This window comes from Drosophila rhopaloa, unplaced genomic scaffold (assembly GCF_018152115.1).
Source record: "Drosophila rhopaloa isolate 14029-0021.01 unplaced genomic scaffold, ASM1815211v1 contig_2, whole genome shotgun sequence".
NCBI lineage: Eukaryota > Metazoa > Arthropoda > Insecta > Diptera > Drosophilidae > Drosophila > Drosophila rhopaloa.
The window spans coordinates 8128178-8143866 of record NW_025335083.1 but is presented as its reverse complement, the minus strand read 5'-3'; the positions used below and the strand labels follow the sequence as shown (position 1 = coordinate 8143866).

General features: G+C 44.9%; 5 protein-coding genes across 8 annotated transcripts; 2 read left to right on the top strand and 3 right to left on the bottom strand.

Moving 5' to 3' along the window:
* Positions 1-3350: 3350 nt before the first annotated feature.
* On the bottom strand, positions 3351-5063 carry LOC108044543 (methyltransferase-like protein 17, mitochondrial). Its single transcript, XM_017123586.2, has 3 exons — positions 3996-5063; positions 3644-3933; positions 3351-3582 (listed from the first exon to the last, which is right to left on the bottom strand). Exons 1-3 carry the CDS (start codon positions 4974-4976, stop codon positions 3462-3464), a joined length of 1392 nt encoding a protein of 463 aa, XP_016979075.1. The 5' UTR covers positions 4977-5063; the 3' UTR covers positions 3351-3461.
* A 244-nt stretch (positions 5064-5307) lies between these two features.
* Positions 5308-7105, top strand: LOC108044541 (zinc finger CCCH-type with G patch domain-containing protein). Its single transcript, XM_017123585.2, has 3 exons — positions 5308-5456; positions 5518-6435; positions 6497-7105. Exons 1-3 carry the CDS (start codon positions 5436-5438, stop codon positions 7097-7099), a joined length of 1542 nt encoding a protein of 513 aa, XP_016979074.1. The 5' UTR covers positions 5308-5435; the 3' UTR covers positions 7100-7105.
* A 76-nt stretch (positions 7106-7181) lies between these two features.
* Positions 7182-8353, bottom strand: LOC108044544 (DNA-binding protein RFXANK). The gene is made up of 2 exons (XM_017123587.2): positions 8245-8353; positions 7182-8170 (listed from the first exon to the last, which is right to left on the bottom strand). Exon 2 carries the CDS (start codon positions 8012-8014, stop codon positions 7307-7309), a length of 708 nt encoding a protein of 235 aa, XP_016979076.2. The 5' UTR covers positions 8015-8170; positions 8245-8353; the 3' UTR covers positions 7182-7306.
* Positions 8354-8432: 79 nt separating this feature from the next.
* Positions 8433-11521, top strand: LOC108044540. Of its 2 annotated transcripts, none has more exons than XM_017123583.2 (5): positions 8433-8466; positions 8540-9061; positions 9118-10046; positions 10101-10272; positions 10927-11521. In XM_017123583.2, the coding sequence occupies exons 2-5, from the start codon at positions 8747-8749 to the stop codon at positions 11095-11097; spliced, it is 1587 nt and encodes a 528-aa protein (XP_016979072.1). In that variant the 5' UTR covers positions 8433-8466; positions 8540-8746; the 3' UTR covers positions 11098-11521. The 2 variants fall into 2 exon arrangements, with proteins under 2 accessions (XP_016979072.1, XP_016979073.1); XM_017123584.2 differs by having other exon boundaries at positions 8435-8466; positions 8566-9061.
* A 274-nt stretch (positions 11522-11795) lies between these two features.
* LOC108044539 (transmembrane protein 184C) lies at positions 11796-15139 on the bottom strand. Of its 3 annotated transcripts, none has more exons than XM_017123581.2 (6): positions 14481-15139; positions 14131-14408; positions 13868-14074; positions 13707-13803; positions 13046-13376; positions 11796-12934 (listed from the first exon to the last, which is right to left on the bottom strand). In XM_017123581.2, exons 1-6 carry the CDS (start codon positions 14778-14780, stop codon positions 12663-12665), a joined length of 1485 nt encoding a protein of 494 aa, XP_016979070.1. In that variant the 5' UTR covers positions 14781-15139; the 3' UTR covers positions 11796-12662. The 3 variants fall into 3 exon arrangements, with proteins under 3 accessions (XP_016979070.1, XP_016979071.1, XP_016979069.1); XM_017123582.2 differs by having other exon boundaries at positions 11796-12931; XM_017123580.2 differs by having other exon boundaries at positions 11796-13376.
* Positions 15140-15689: the final 550 nt, after the last annotated feature.

The following is a 15689-nucleotide window of genomic DNA, read 5'->3' as shown; positions in this document are numbered from 1 at the left end:
GTTTATTTTTCTGATTTGACTTATCATGTGCTGTCCATGTCGTTGTCGCTATGACGAGTACAAAAGAATACAACTAAACAATCAAAGTCCAAATCGTCGGGGCTTCTTTAAAGCTCTTGTCGTGGGCGAATTGTCGGGTGCAATAAATCTCCGTAGCACTCGAAAACCCACAAAAGTGATAACCGTGGGTATCGCTCGTGCTTTCTAGCGATTAAAGATGATCTTTGACAAAATCTCAGGCTCATCGAAAGTGGTTTATTTCCACAGTTTTGCAAATCTGGATTTTACTTGTTAGGGCTCACAATTTAAATAACGCTAATCAAATTTTTCTTTAATAAATAGTAATCGGTTAAAGCGGCAGAAACTCTTCCAATCATAGTCAGCTGGAATTTTTTACGTGTCGTTTGGGTTATTTTCCCCCCAAATATCAATGTTAAAACTGAAAGTAAAAATAATGCAAAATTTTGTGACTCAACCAAACTAATCTATAATCTTTTTTGTTTTTATACTTTAATGAAATTGAGAAGAAACACTGGTAAAGTTTAGGCTTGAAATCTTGTACATTTTTTCATTTAAACAACCATATTTAATAGACTTTTAAGTTATTGAACGATTTGTTTGTAAACGTTTTCCGTTAAACTTAACCACTTAACTGCTTATGACATTTAGAGATAAGCAACCAGAGTCTTCCAGTTTTAAACTTTCATGTTGTGATTACCACCTGAATATTTACCAGGAAAAGATCTCCTTGTACCATATCGTTTCCAGAACACTTTCGTGGATGAATGCTTAACAAATTTCTCACACACCTGAAATTTTGCTCAACCGGATCGATGGCCAATATGGTAACGGTTCAGCAAGATACAGGCGCGAATGAAATATGCCGCCAAAGGACTGTAGTCCACTAAGCACAGATGAATCACCAACCAAGTTAATATCACTGGATCTATGACTGCCACTGGAACCGCGACCGCAACTTTTCCTGGCCGCGCTCGGAGTCGAACTGATGGCCAGAAGTCAGCGCCAGTTCGTAGGTAGCCACTTCTGATCAACCCGGACCCGGGCGACCCATCTAACTATGTACAGCACATTAGAAATAGAGACTCGGAACAAAAGGAAGCGCTGACAATGCCGGCTGCCTGGTTGGCTGAGTACTAGTGCCTTGATTGGGGTTGGCTGAATGGGTGGGTGGGTCACTAGCACCACTTGCAACAGCGGCGCATGCTTTCTAAACGCCACCATTATTTAGTCGCAGTTGTTGTGGGACGCACCTTACTAATACAAATAGCCCAGTGGAAGCGGAGCGACAGCTGACACCATCGGGGAACGCGCCTTTTTAACGAGCGACCAGCAGCGACCCCACCTAGTATCAACCGGAGTGATTACATAGAGGCCAAATAGAAATGGAGATGGAGCTGCATGACGTGTGCTCACCCAGAAACTGGGCTTGGACTTTGGCCGGCACATAGAACAGCCGTGGGATCCTGTCACATATCCTGGCATTTACTCTTTATACGCACTGCTAAATGGGTTAATGACTTGCTAAATGCATTTCGTAATTAAATTATAGTCCCACAAGAAGTTTGGAATGAAAAATATAAACGAAGACTTCCAACTAACCCAGTTTTAGAGACCGACATCCAATCTCCCAGGCTGAAACAAACATACATATTTTGTTAAAAAGTCAGCCTCAGATGGGTAGATAGAAAAAGGATCCGTTTGTAATACATGTGCTTTTTATAATTGAAAATACATAAAACAGTGATTACAGTTCTTGTTTATCCAGTAAACTGTATACATTGACTATTAGTATTAACAGCGGAGGGGATCCAGATCGCTCATTAAAGAATAATATAAAATTATCTTTAGCGAAACATAAGTATTTTAAAATGAGATTTATGCAAGAGACTTAACAAATTTTTATTTAGTTATTTATTTAACGTCATTTGAATACAATTCCTTATTTTAATATAAGTATAAATATAAATAAGACACTAAGCGTAGATTGTTATATTAATGATTGTAACATCAATTCAGATTGTATATTTCCAAGCACTTTTAAATTTAATTTATATATACTTCCTTAGATCGCAATATCTAAACTGCTACGCTGATATTTTACAAAATAATCCCACTTAAAGTACGGATATGATCGGAGACCGGGTGTTTAAAATTCTTTACCAACTTCTAAACGCAGAATCCTATTTTTAAAATGTTTTTAGATAGCTCTAGCTATAATACCAGTATATTAATTTAACTGATCAAGAATTTATATGTCTCCTTTACTACGTTTAAAACTTTGAACTGAAATTGTAATACTCTCCGTATACAAAATCAAAATGTCAATAATGTGCTTTAACATAATTCCAATATAACCCAATAATAATAGTTTATCGTATTAATACAATATATATAGACTTTAGTTATCCAAGGCGATAAGAAATAATGTGATTTTTTGAAAATTAAATTTCATATGAAAGTGTAAGCCATAATCAGGAAAATCCCAAAGGATAGTAACCCGCGAAGCCAAGTGCTTCACTTGCTATATTTATAATCCATCGTTATGTATCCATGGTCCGTTGCTCTACAACACACCTTGTTCCAAAGCCAATCCCTAAAACTCCATGTACATGGAAGTAAACCTTCCGCACCCACTCCCCTTTCGATAGACGTGGCACTTTTCGCGCCCCACATGTTGCCCTTTTCCAACCACGTTATGCCCTTTTTGCCACACAGGACCTCAAGAAGCGATGGACTGCGGGGATGATCTGCGGTCGTTAAAAGGGCGCGTCTCCCATTAAGACTTCCAAACTCGCATAACTAAATGTCAGCCAAAGAGGGATTGGCCTCCGAAATGGAGATATACTCCAGACATTTCGGCTGAGGAATCTATTATCGCGATTGAAAGAATGGAACCTCTTTGATGTAAACAAAATGTATTTTTCGATATTGAAAATGTAATAATATTATTTAAATAAATTATGAACAAACTCAAAAGTGTGTTTTATTATAAAATAACGCCGCCACCTATCTGGCCTCCAAAGTCGTTCCAAATATCCCTCTGCACATACGTCAACACACGGGGCGTTGTGACATCGCTGACCATTGGCCAAGCATCGACTCCTACATATGTATGGAGTATATACAGGTGACATTACATAACAAGCTGATCCAAAACGGCGGGGCCAACCCATCCGCAGTCACATCCGCCTTTTGTCTTGCCATACATTAAAATCTAGGTGAGGGTGTGTTGGCCGTGGAAAGAAATTTAGTATCAATGAGCATGCGGCCTGCCATTTGGATTGTTTAGTTAATTTAAATGCAACTATTTAATTAATTTCAGCTCCACCCGCAACGATTTGTTTGCACATAATTAAATCGACTAATTGGATGCCAGTTTTTAGTATCAATTAGTTTTAGGGCGTGACTTTATGCCTAACACATTTATTTATCAGTTTTAACTACGCCAAGAAAGATTGTTCTGTGGTGGATGATTCTGCTGAGTCGGGATTGGCCTGCTGTCCTAGAGACATGGGCAAGCGATCGCCCCACCGACTGACTTTCGCGCAAGAGTAAGCAGACCTAAAAGGAAGAAATTGATTGCTTCAGAAATATTAAAGGAGGAAACAGCGGTATTACTCACTTTCCGTGCTTGGACTTCGTAAAAATGACCTCTTGGAGTTTGCCCTCTTCCGTGCAAACTCGGCAGATGGCATGCTTTGACCGAACCAAGGTAGGGCGCACAATCCGCGGCCAGGAACTGGAGCTGTCGGTTTGTGGGCCCTTCTTCAGGATGGCATAGCTGTAGAGGGAGGTGTGTCGCTCCGCCAAAGAATCGCTGCCCAAACGCAGGGGAGCGTATGAAACTGGAAAATTGCAGGGCGTGCGATCAGCCAGATCTCTAAGACGGGGACAGATCACATCATGTGGACACTAAAGGTAAAACGGATTTATTGGGATTAAGCCATATGTTTTAAATTATTTTTGCAACTTACCGGTGCCACAGTGTGTCCTTCTTGATCCTGCTCCAACAGAAACCGCCTGGCCTCGTTGACAAGCTCACTGCCACGACGTGTTCCCTCTTCCATGATGACCATGTAGCCATCACACTTTCGCCACAGATTGCGCAGAACATCCTCCCGCTGCTCTTTGTCCGCCAACTCGAAAAGCGTGTGAGAAGTAATGACCAGATCGTAATTGGTTTCGATGGCGGGAAGGAACTGGCGGTAGAACACATTGCGCAGGGCAATCTGCTTGTTCTCGTGCCCATCGCGCAGAATGAGCTCAGAGATCTCGTTCATCTCCTTGGACCTGTCCACGTTGTAGTACTCGTATATGTGATCGCGCCACAATTCGCTGGCCACCCACATGCCAGTCCCGATGCCAGAACCGAAATCGAAGAAGCTTCGCGGTCGGAACTGCTCGTCCCGTTGGGCCAGCTCCGTGAGCACGCGTTTCATTACCGCGTACTCTTGGGCACCGCGGGCTGTTGCGTAGACGAGGGACTCATATGCGCCGTACTCAATCCGCTTCCAGGCGTAGATGCGTTGGCCCAGCCGCTTGTTGATCTCCAGCTCCCGCTTGCGCTTCCAGCGCTCTGCCTCCTCCTCGTCGAGCGTGGCCAGGCGATCCAGAGACATCTTGGCATTGACTTCTTCTATGATGATCCGCTTCTTGTTCTCGATCTCCTCTAGCGTTGGTGGCGGGTGGCGTGATTTGATGTAAGCGTTCAGCTGCTGTCCATCGTTAATAAGCTTCTTGATAGGATGATCGCCCACGATGCGCTTCAGAGTATCACCCAGTTGTTTCGGAAGGTCCACATGACTGGGCCTTACCACGCCGGGATGTTTTCTCGGTTTTATGGTGGCCTGCTCCAGGGCTGAGATCACCGCTGGCTCCATGTCCACGGCGATCTTGCTGGTGAAACGGTGCAGTCGAGGCACCATGTTTCTCGTTGTGTAATTCAGGGAAAACATACTACGATAATTCAATCTAATAATATGTAACCGAACAATCAAAACAACACGAGTTTACCGGCGTTTTGTTGTTGTTTCAGACTAGTGTTGAAAAAGTCACAATCAAACAGCTGATAGTGCTGCCAGATGATTCCCTCTACGCACAGTCGCGGTCGGGTAAATATCACATCTGTTTTATTTCTTTAAAACATATATTTATATCCTTAGAATATCTGTTTTATTTGTATTATTTATTTTATTTTGCTTGCATATTATTCATAAATATGTTTTTAAATTTGAATTTGTGATTAGAAGACAAATTATATGACTTACAGTATCATGTTAAGTAAATTTAAAAGAAGTGCTATAACGTTCACCTTTAATGTACACTTTTTCTGTGTTTGAATGCATGCATCTCTTTTTGAAAATCTGAAATCAAACCTGCATAAAGAAGCCGCGCCATGAACCTGAGCCCAAATTATGGATGAATACGAAGCACAAGTGAGCAAAGGTGATCCAATTTGTCCCCAACTTCCTTTATGACAACCCTTGCATCAAACAGTTGCTCGTTGTGGAGCAGGCGTTGGAAAATACCACGGATGAGCCCCAACGCCAGGAACTTTTGGCCCTTAAGTCGAATCTACAGGAGTTACTAGCCCTCACCCGGGAGACAGAAGATGAACCACCAACCGATGAATTACCTCAACAAGCAGACGACTTGGACGACGAGCTGCAGCGGCTCAGAAGCGAACTCAGCAATCTGGAAGGAGCTGACATTACCCAATCCGCAGCGGATGAAGAGCGGCAGCTGTCGGATTTACGGGCGAAGTACACCGCCATGGTGGGCGAGAAGTGCTCCGCTCCCCACGAGCACAGTTGGGGCACCTGCTACCACAATGCTCTCATCTGCGGAGTGGACGATGAGGTGGTCATGAACGGCGATGGCATCTTAGATGCCCGACTAAGAGTGCTCTTCACGAATCCCACGCATCGGGAAATGCTGCCTTGTTCTTATTATCTTGAGGGCGAGTGCCGTTTTGATGAAACGAGGTGTCGCTTTTCCCACGGCGCTCTGGTTACCGGTAGCTCTATTAAAAAATACAATCCACCCGAATTCCACAAGCTTTGCCGCAGTCGAGCAGTGTTTGCCCAGCTGCCGGATCGCCTGTGGCACCGAGGTCGTGTCCTTTGCGTGAATTTCGTAGAGCAGGTTTGCCGGGTGCGATTAGATGGCCAGGATCACAAGGAACGGGAGCGTGACTTTAAGTTTGAAGAGCTGTTTCCACTGACCACGGATCTGGGTGAGGATGACGACCTCTCCAGCGAAGACAGCATCTCTAGCATAAACGGCGAAAGCAGTGATGAGGTAGACTCGGACATGGATGATTTGGAGGAAGCCAGGAGAGCCCGAATGGTCGAGTTAAGTTTGTTTACCTTTAAGCCAACAGAAAAGCTGGGTGCCTGGGAGGAGTTCACGCGGGTAAGTAATGCAGTGCAGTCAGATGCAGCAACTTTAGTTTCTCTAATTATCAACCCTACAGGGCATCGGATCCAAGCTCATGGAGAAAATGGGCTACATCCATGGCACGGGTCTCGGCTCAGATGGAAGAGGCATTGTGACGCCTGTTAGCGCCCAAATACTTCCCCAGGGTCGATCTTTAGATGCCTGCATGGAGCTGCGAGAGGCTGCCAACGGGGACAGTGACTATTTCAGTGTGGAACGAAAGCTGAAGCGTGCGCAGCGCCGGCAACGAAAAGCGGATGAAAAGGCCTACGTCCGGGAATCACAACGTACGGATGTTTTTACATTTTTGAACGCCAGTGTTCTCGGTCCTGGGGAAAGCGATCAGCAGGGTGAGCAAGTGGCCAAGAAGGCTAAGACCAACGAACTACAACAGCATTCGACCAAAACCCTTAACGTGGAGTCAGTGCGAGTGGCTGATGAAATCCGCCGAAAGCAGCGGGACATTGCAAAAGTGAAGCAGTCTCTGGACAGAAATTCTGGAGATGCACAGCTTCAGAAACGACTGCAAGTGCAGCTGCAGAGCCACAAACAGGAGCTGGCCACGCTTCAGGCTCAGGAACGTAGTTTAAGCAAGGAACAGCAGACGCGCAAAAGCAAGAATAAAATGTTTGAGTTTTGATTTGAATTACGTAGTCTGACTTAATCCTAAATTAATCTCTGAAATGGACATATAGCTAGAACTATTATTGAAACCACGAACATTGGTTTTAACCACAATTTTTAAGTCCTAATTTGAACAGTACCTTTTATTAAAAACGTAAAAACAAGTTTGTTTGATAGCTGCTCTACCTATGGAAAATCTAATATCCCTTAAATCTCCTCAGTTTCAAATACTACCGAACGCTCCCACCGTAATAATGGCTGTCATGTACTGCTCCAGGAGTGCCTGGGCCAGATGAGCGCCATGCTCAACAGCCAGGGAATAGGCCGTTTCTCCGTCCTCGTTGGTGGCGCTCAGATCCAAGTCCCTGGCCAGCAGCTCGTTGCAAGTGTGCGGATGATTTCCGGCCGCTGCGTACATGAGCGCCGTATTTCCCACAATGTCCATGTGGGTCGAATCCGCGCCGTGCTCCAGCATGAAGCGGACGATCTCGTTGTGCCCACCGGCAGCAGCCAGGAGAAGAGGACTGACGAGATCAGTGGCTCCCATATTGTTTACATTGGCACCAGCACCGACGAGCAGCTGCACGGAAACCAATTGGCCGTACGAGGCAGCCCAGTGAAGGGCCGTAAAGCCGTTCCCGTCCTTCTGATCAATGTCCTGCTGGCGCGCCCTCTCCGCCATCACCTGCTCCTCGGTAATCTCACCCTGTCCGGCACGTTCGTGGAAGGATAGCGAAACCTCGACGGGACAAAAAGTGGCCTCCGTGTTGCCGCGCTGCAGGTTGGTCAGCACGGTGGACTGGGGCCGGTACGGCAGGAAGGCGCTCTTCCGCTTGGCGTCCAGCACCAGCATGGAAGTGGGCGCCGTCGGCACGGCCTCATCTTCATCGGAATTCGGGTTATTCTGTAGAGTGCTTGCTGGCGCTACCATTTGTTTTGGTTTTATTTACCTCTTATACCCATTACTTGGAGAGTAAAAAGGGTATATTATTTCGACCAAAAGTATGTAATAGGTAACCGTTAGAGCTTCATATCTTTAACTTTCTAACTCTTTCAATTTTTTCACGTCCTTCTAAAAATGTTATGTCTTGATTTAAAAAGTGTTTCAAAAAATTGTTATTATTAATGGGTATTGAGAACATCATTAAATTTTATACAAACATCTGGATATCTTGCCCCATGCGGCAATCAAAATAGAAAAAAAATGGATCAATTATTTGCATTTAAGTTATGCAATTGTTTTTTTTATGACTGGACTTAAAGTAGTGATTATCACATTGTCGGTACGTTATTTCTTATTGGTGTTGTTGTTTTGATTCGGCAGTCGAAGCCACAAATGACTTGGCATTATTTGGCGACTCCCGAACGGTCACACTTACTTAGGTTTGTTTTCGTTTTCTCGTTTCAAAGCTTAATTTGCGTTTAATTATGTAAATATATTTACCTGATTTGTTAGCGCTGTGTTTGTGTGTTTCATAACAGGTTTTGTGACGCGGCGCAGTTGTCTCTTTGGCTAAAACATCCCTGGACCTGTTGCGCCTTGCAAATCGAAAACTGCCCCCCAGTGCAAACCTGCGTTTGGCCTTTTTATGCCCTTTAGTTGTACGTTTCCACTGCCAGCGAACTAATTGCGTCGAAGTGGGATCCGCGAATCGTCACCGAAATGGGAAACACGAGTTCCAAGGGCGAGTCGGACGCGAGTGAGCCGCCCCTGGATGGGGGGAAACTCCACAAGCAGCACAAGTCTTCGCACAGCGATGCCTCCCACAACCACAACGGAGGCTCTGACGTAGGCGGCAGCCACAATAGCCTGAAGGTGCAGCAGGCGCAGGGCTCGATGACCAGATCCGCTTCCGGGGCCGATGTCACCGAGAAGTATCTCACCCAGCTTGTACCAGTGGAGAAGCTAGCCGAGATCCTCAGGGAAAAGACGTCGGCCAAACTAGGCATTAATGGCATAGTGGCAGAGGTCTTTGTGGTGAGTAATTAACTGATAACAACTGACGCGCTCATATAAAACACCTATTTTGCCAGTCACAAGTCTTTCCGCAGTATGCGGACCTGGGCCAGCGGCTGTTCAACCTGATGCACTCCAACTCTAAGGCCACCACAAAGCACCTGGGCGCCGTCGCCTTTCGGCAGCAGTGCGAGCGCTTTTTGGGCATAATGGACGACGCCAAGACGCTGGAGTGCTACATCAAGATGTACGCCCAAGAGGACAACCCTGACTTTATCGACAAGACGGGCGTGACGCGGCTGCTCCACATCTGCTACACCATTGCCATGCAGCACTCGGGCAACGCCGTTCTGTGCTCGGCCATCAACCGCACATTCGGCTCAGTGACCAAGTCCATTTTCCTGTGCCACGATAGTCTGAGTCTGGGCTACGTGTGCCGCTGGTTCGAGCAGAACCTGATCAGGCTGGTGCTTCTCGTGCACAAGTACTGCGTACACACGCTGTCAACCGCTTATCGTGGCCTAGAGCTGCAGAACCAGTCCTGCGGCATCGAGCTACAGACTCCGGTGCTGGATCAGCGCAATCCTTTTACAGACGCCACGGACCACAGTGGAGGCGGAAGCGGACGGGACTTGGACTCGCTTATGCCGCTCTCGCAGGCCTGGCTGCTGGCCGGCGGTTTGCCGCCGCTCTACTCTAAGCCCCAGACCGCGGCTCCGCCAGCCAACAAGGGCAACAACAACCTCAGCGCCTCGTCCGCCGTACAGATATTCAAGGAGAAGCTGTCGATGATGCCGTCGCACTGGACGCTGCTGTACGATTCCAACGAACACGGAGTGGGCGCTAATCGGTTTCTGCACCACGTCCTTGGGTACCGGGGACCCACCCTCGTCCTGCTGCACACCAAGGACGAGCAGACGTATTGCGTTGCGTCGCCCAGTGAGTGGAAGGAGACCCATCTTTTTGTGGGCGGCGAGGGCAGTTGTGTTATCCAGCTGCTGCCTAAGTGGGTAGCAAAATGGACCACATTTCCAATGCTTATTAATGGTGTTCCTTAAAGGTTTGTGATACTGGAGAAAAAGGCCAACATTCTGTATCTTAATACCAGCATACGCGGCTACCCGAAGGGATTACGTGCCGGCGCAGATCCGCGGAAGCCCATTATAGCCGTCGATGAGCATTTCGAGAATGTGGACTGCAAGGGTTTGGCGGCAGGATTAATGTCCATAGAGGTAAATGAACATAGAAATCTTTCACTGACATTTTTGTGTAACAGAAAATTAAGCTGCACAACTTATTCCTGCTTCTAGAAAGTTATGCGGAAACGGAATTGATAAGACTATTAACGGCTTAATTTTCAAAATAATATCCATAGATCATAACGAGTTTTCCCAATCAAATTGCATAGATAAAGCAACTTATCAATTCCATTTCCACATTTTCTCGGAATGCTATTGGAAACAAAGCATTTAGTAATCATAAGTCGCAAACATTTTGCAAAGATGGGTAAAACAAGGCTAGGCACTGAAAATAAGAATCAACCATTCCACATTTAACTGTGACGACCAGAATAGGCTAAAAACCATTTTGAGTTATTCCTCTGTACTTTAATCGCATTCATGTACAATAAGCCTTATTCAACAGAGTATATTTATATATGTGTATATGCATATATGGTATATAGTGTAAAATTCATAGACGTATATCGTATATTAACGAAATAATTTCCAGTCTAAGTTGTTAAAAACAGAACACCAGTGCCTCCTAATGGCCAGGTGTGCTCTAGCGATGCATTTTAACTAAGTCTACGATTCTCCTTACCCAACAACAGTCAACCAACAACAAGAACTACACGTTGCTCCCCTCTTATTTTCTGATCTCCACAGGTGTGGGGCTGCGGCGACAAAACATCACGCGAAGTGCAATTGGACATCAAGAAGTGGCAAATCAAGGAGGCCGAGCGACAGCGGACCGTCAAGCTTACAGCCGCCGACTGGATGGACCATCCGGATCGATATCTTCTCGAGCTGGGCGGCAGGCAGAACTACAACAATTGATCGGAGCAGCTGCGTGTATGCTAAAAGCAATCGGGATGCCTTCCGTTTTGAAGGCATGCCACGTCGAAATTTACTGGGATTCGTTACAATTATGCGCACGCAGCACGAGAAGTAATCACTGGACTGAATTTGTTTTTAATTGATATTGATTGATATTCGGTTTACTTGTTTTCTTTATATTATCAGCGTTTAGTATTCGATTTGATTTATGTTCGTAACGTGAATTCCGTGAATGCCTTTATATGTACTTCGGTCATCTCCGTTTCTGTGTCAGACATTGTCTCCGTTTTCGTCACTTTTAATTAAAAATTTTTTGTTTTGTTTTGTATCTTCGTTCAAATGTAAAAAAAAAAAACAAGTATTATGAAAAGACAAAGGAATCGAAGTGCTTTAACAAATATTTCAATAAATGTTACAAATAAAATGGCGTTGCTTTTTTGATCTCATCATTTCAACTCGTACCAGCATGGAATCATATAATTTAGTATTTTATCTTGTACGATAAAAAAAATAATCCAAATAATTATTAACACTTCTCTTATCACATATACGATTCACTAGAACAAACTTTAAAATATATAAAACGATAACACGATCATGTGTCGAAAATTGGAATAGCAATGTTAGTATGTAGATTGGTGCATTAAGATACAAATAATACAAATTTTAGAAGATAAATCATAAAAGGCGGTTGCAAATAGTTTCCAATATTATATTATTAATGTGTATATTAGTTTTACAATAAGAATTTCTATTTAAATACAAGTAACGCCCTTTTCTGACCGGCGACAGTCACAAAATTCACAATCGGTTCAGGCATGTTTCTAATTAACTACGTCGCCACACAAAAGTTCGAGACCTAACTATGCGGGGTTCATCTAGCGGGTATGTATAGAGTAAAAATATCGTTTCGGGAAAGGCTGTTTACAAAATCAGCACATAAAAAGACTGCATTTCGCACGTGCATAATGATGATTCTTTGGGCTAAGGGATGTGTGGATCTGCTTGTGTGCGCTATCAGAAAAACGATTACAATAATGGCTAAGTAAAATAAGTTGCTTTCGCGATGAAAACTAAGGCCACGATTTGAAATACCCCATTTAATGGGGCCGATAGAAAATGTTTGTTTTCATGAGTATTTTAAGCCTAGCACAAATCAAGACATGGAGGAAATAATAAATATAAGAATAGCGTACATATAACTGAAGAATGTTTTAGGTGATGTACTCTCGATCGCGGCGGCGCCGCGTCGTTGAGGCAATAACGACAACGGGCTGCTCGCCAGCACCGTCATCGCCGTCCTCCCCATCTTCTCCGTCCACGTCCACGTCATCGTCGTCAGCGTCATCATCCCCGCCCGTTGAGTTGGACCACTCGGACGCCGACTGGTTGCTGCCAGTGGCACTAAACTTAAGACTGCTCGACATGCCAAACGAAACGGACAGCGAGGCGCTGAGCGATGAGGCATTCAACTGTTGACTCACATCCACGCCATCTTCATCCTCGAAAGCGTCGTCAATCTGCGGGTGCTGATGGTGCTGGTAGTGGTACTGGTTATAGCGGTGTCACCTGCCTGCGCCGCCACCCAACAACAGGGCATAGTCGTCGGTAGACTCTGGAATTGGCGCAGCCGCCGAGGTTGCTCCGGCACCGGTCGGCAGACGCAGGAAGCTGCCACCTCCGCCAGCACCCACACCCGGATCCCTTTCCCGCTCGCGAAGATGCAGGGTATCACGTTGACGAGTCGATGGCTGAGTGCCCGTCGCGCCCGGTAAATGTAGTTGTTGTTGTTGGTAGTTGTTGCTGTTGCTACTGTTGCCATCGTCGGCCAAGCCTGCTAGGGGAAATCGAGATTGGGAGTGAGTAGGGTGGTTTTCGGGCAGAGTGTTCAGCTTGCCATCACACACAGGCACGATCAGGCGACTGGAAGTTGCGCCATACATGTTACCTGATTGCGACGAGTTGCCCGGCAGCTGCTGATCCTGCCGCTTGCTTATTAGATACTCAGATTCACTGCTGGAACGACGAGGACTGCGTGCCAGCGGCTGGTAGGTGCTGCGTCCCTGGAAGCGGCGACTCAGCGAGCTGCCCACGACGCCCAGATGTTCGGTGACGTCCTCCTGCATGTCCGAGATGTCCATCATGGAGAGAAACGCGCGACACCAGCTGTGGTTCGGATTGTTCCAGTACTGCGGCGAGTTTATGTGGAACGGGTGATGTGGGAAACTGTAGATATGGGCCACGGCGGCGATGAACATCTCGATGCAGATAAGGAAGTTCTGGTAAGGATTATAAAGAACAACGTAAATATCAGTCACATTCAGGTCGATTAACTTTCTCTTGAAATGGTATATTTATTTTGCATATTTGGTTCAATATCTTTTCTTTGAGAATTTGGATAAGAGAAAGTAGCACTGAAGATCCACTCTTCGTCATCAGCTTTAGGCATTTTTTACAATCCCAAGATTAAGTTAAAACAAATCAGCGCTTCGTTTTTAGCTTTACGAACGGTTTCCCTTTTTGAGATAATGGAAGTTATCTAATTCAACTTCTCTTTTTTTCACGAATTTAAATACTAATAGATTCAATAATTCTTAGTGTGGTCTCACCTGAAGTAGGGATGCCAGATTAGTGTCGCCCACATCCGATCCAAAAATGTCCTTAATTATGTTATAATATACCAGCACATTGAGCAGCACTCCTTGGCTATGTTTAATATAAAATATGCTTAATAATTCCGCAATTTAAAAGCTTATTCACTGGCACTTACAAAAATGAGAAGAACACCACAGCCTTGATGCACAGAAATTTGGGAATGGGCTTCATGGGTTTTAAGTCCTCCTTGTTGGCACGGTAGAATAGCACCAGGCAGTACATGGCCACGAACTGCGAGATGTTGTTAACGACCACAATGTAGGGAAAAGCTACGCTGCCCGCAAATTCGCCTTCGCCGTAGACACCGCACAGCTCGCAGATACTACGGAATTCCAATTAGAGTTGGGTGTTAAACCAAAAGGACATCCCGAAACTCACACAGAGATGAAGGTGGTGATGGGTCGCACCACCGTGTACTGAAGAATGCCGTGCTTGCAGTTGTGGATGAACTCGCGGCCCATCACCCATGGCCGCATGCAGCAGAGCGGAAAAAAGTGTGGCACCTGCGGCTTGTACTCCATGGTGGCCTCCAGGTCCATGCCGAGATTCAAGTAGTTGAGCAGGTACACCATGAAGTTGTAGATTACATAGGCCTCGTAGCACTCGCGCAGCGAATCCACGTAAATGGAGTGCTTCGGAAAGAAGAGGCCGATCCACTGCAAGTGAACGAAGAGTATTATGTTTCTTGTGGTCTCCAATTCCGATTCCGACGACGGTGACCCACTTACCGCGTTTAAGGCGTAGATGGGCACCATCCACAATATGCGGATTATGTGCTTTTGCAGTATGGGCTTCGTGAAATGGATGACGTGTTGAATGATATGCCATATGGACACAGGCACCGCGGACAGTACAAACAGGCCACCTATCAAAATAAGCTGGTCGTTGCGTTGGAAACCATCCTTCACGGAGTTTACGATAAGCAGCGGCACCACGATGATGGCAAAGATGACATAGGTGACAATGAGCAGCGGACGTATCCAGATGCGCCACTCCTCGAAGAAGCGTCTTACGTCTAGGCCGCACATCCTGTCCTCTGGAGTCCCGCTTAGGATTGGATTTGGGATTGGTTTTGCGGGACTACCGAACTTTCTGATAGCTTGATACGTTGGCTTTGCCGCTGCCGCCCCGAATCTGTTTTCACTTGCTTTTCCGACTACCTCCGCTCCGAATCGCTCTGCCCCGCCAGAAGTTCGCCCACAGAAGATTACAGGACTCGGCGGTCGTTCCCACGCTGGAGGCGCATTTTTAGGGTTCCACTGCTAGCAGAGCAAGTGCCTCAGGCCACTGGGATCGGTCCTATTATCGCAATATCGCTGGTTATTGCCCTTCTTTTGTGCCAATCCAATCTGCGGGTGCAGCGTACGTACTACGTCTATGTCCGGGTGTGACCAGGCAGCGAGTACCGAAAAACACCAAAAATATCGAAAAGATATATATTTTTATAAATGTTATATATTTTAATCTGTTCATAAAGTGAAAGTACCTCATTAAAATTTGTTTCTTTTCAATGATAATTAGGTTATTTTTGATAACCCTTATCATAATAGAGGAATTCAAATAAATTAAATAAAACAGCAAAATTATTTTTTGGTCGCTAATAAGAATAAGTTAATAAATCTACTTTGGTCTTCAAGATAATAATAATAATTTAACCAACAAAATAAGTATTGTTGGTTAAATTATTATATTTTTTAATGGATTCGACGTATTTAATTTACTTTTAAAGTCTATAATCTGGTTGTTTCGATTTTATACAGAACAAGTTAAATATATTTATCACCAATAAAAAAACTACTTTTGAAAACGAGAAAAAAAAAATTTAAATCGACAAAATAACCAAATATTTAGCTTGTTTTTTTCTGTTGATAGAGAATTAGAATATTTTAAAATAATAATAAATATAAGTATTTCTTTATTGCGAAGATTTAAGAAAA

Excerpts from the sequence above, each read along its gene's own strand:
- LOC108044540 (XM_017123583.2), top strand. The coding sequence starts at position 8,747 with ATGGGAAACACGAGTTCCAAGGGCGAGTCGGACGCGAGTGAGCCGCCC. Across the intron at positions 10,047-10,100 it reads GTTATCCAGCTGCTGCCTAA|GTTTGTGATACTGGAGAAAA; the intron begins GTGGGTAGCAAA and ends TGTTCCTTAAAG. Across the intron at positions 10,273-10,926 it reads CAGGATTAATGTCCATAGAG|GTGTGGGGCTGCGGCGACAA; the intron begins GTAAATGAACAT and ends TGATCTCCACAG.
- LOC108044544 (XM_017123587.2), bottom strand. The coding sequence starts at position 8,014 with ATGGTAGCGCCAGCAAGCACTCTACAGAATAACCCGAATTCCGATGAA.
- LOC108044543 (XM_017123586.2), bottom strand. The coding sequence starts at position 4,976 with ATGTTTTCCCTGAATTACACAACGAGAAACATGGTGCCTCGACTGCAC. Across the intron at positions 3,934-3,995 it reads AAGGACACACTGTGGCACCG|TGTCCACATGATGTGATCTG; the intron begins GTAAGTTGCAAA and ends TTTTACCTTTAG. Across the intron at positions 3,583-3,643 it reads ACGAAGTCCAAGCACGGAAA|GTCTGCTTACTCTTGCGCGA; the intron begins GTGAGTAATACC and ends TCTTCCTTTTAG.
- LOC108044539 (XM_017123580.2), bottom strand. The coding sequence starts at position 14,780 with ATGTGCGGCCTAGACGTAAGACGCTTCTTCGAGGAGTGGCGCATCTGG. Across the intron at positions 14,409-14,480 it reads CCATCTACGCCTTAAACGCG|TGGATCGGCCTCTTCTTTCC; the intron begins GTAAGTGGGTCA and ends GTTCACTTGCAG. Across the intron at positions 14,075-14,130 it reads ATCACCACCTTCATCTCTGT|TATCTGCGAGCTGTGCGGTG; the intron begins GTGAGTTTCGGG and ends GGAATTCCGTAG.
- LOC108044541 (XM_017123585.2), top strand. The coding sequence starts at position 5,436 with ATGGATGAATACGAAGCACAA. Across the intron at positions 5,457-5,517 it reads TGGATGAATACGAAGCACAA|TTGCTCGTTGTGGAGCAGGC; the intron begins GTGAGCAAAGGT and ends TGCATCAAACAG. Across the intron at positions 6,436-6,496 it reads CCTGGGAGGAGTTCACGCGG|GGCATCGGATCCAAGCTCAT; the intron begins GTAAGTAATGCA and ends TCAACCCTACAG.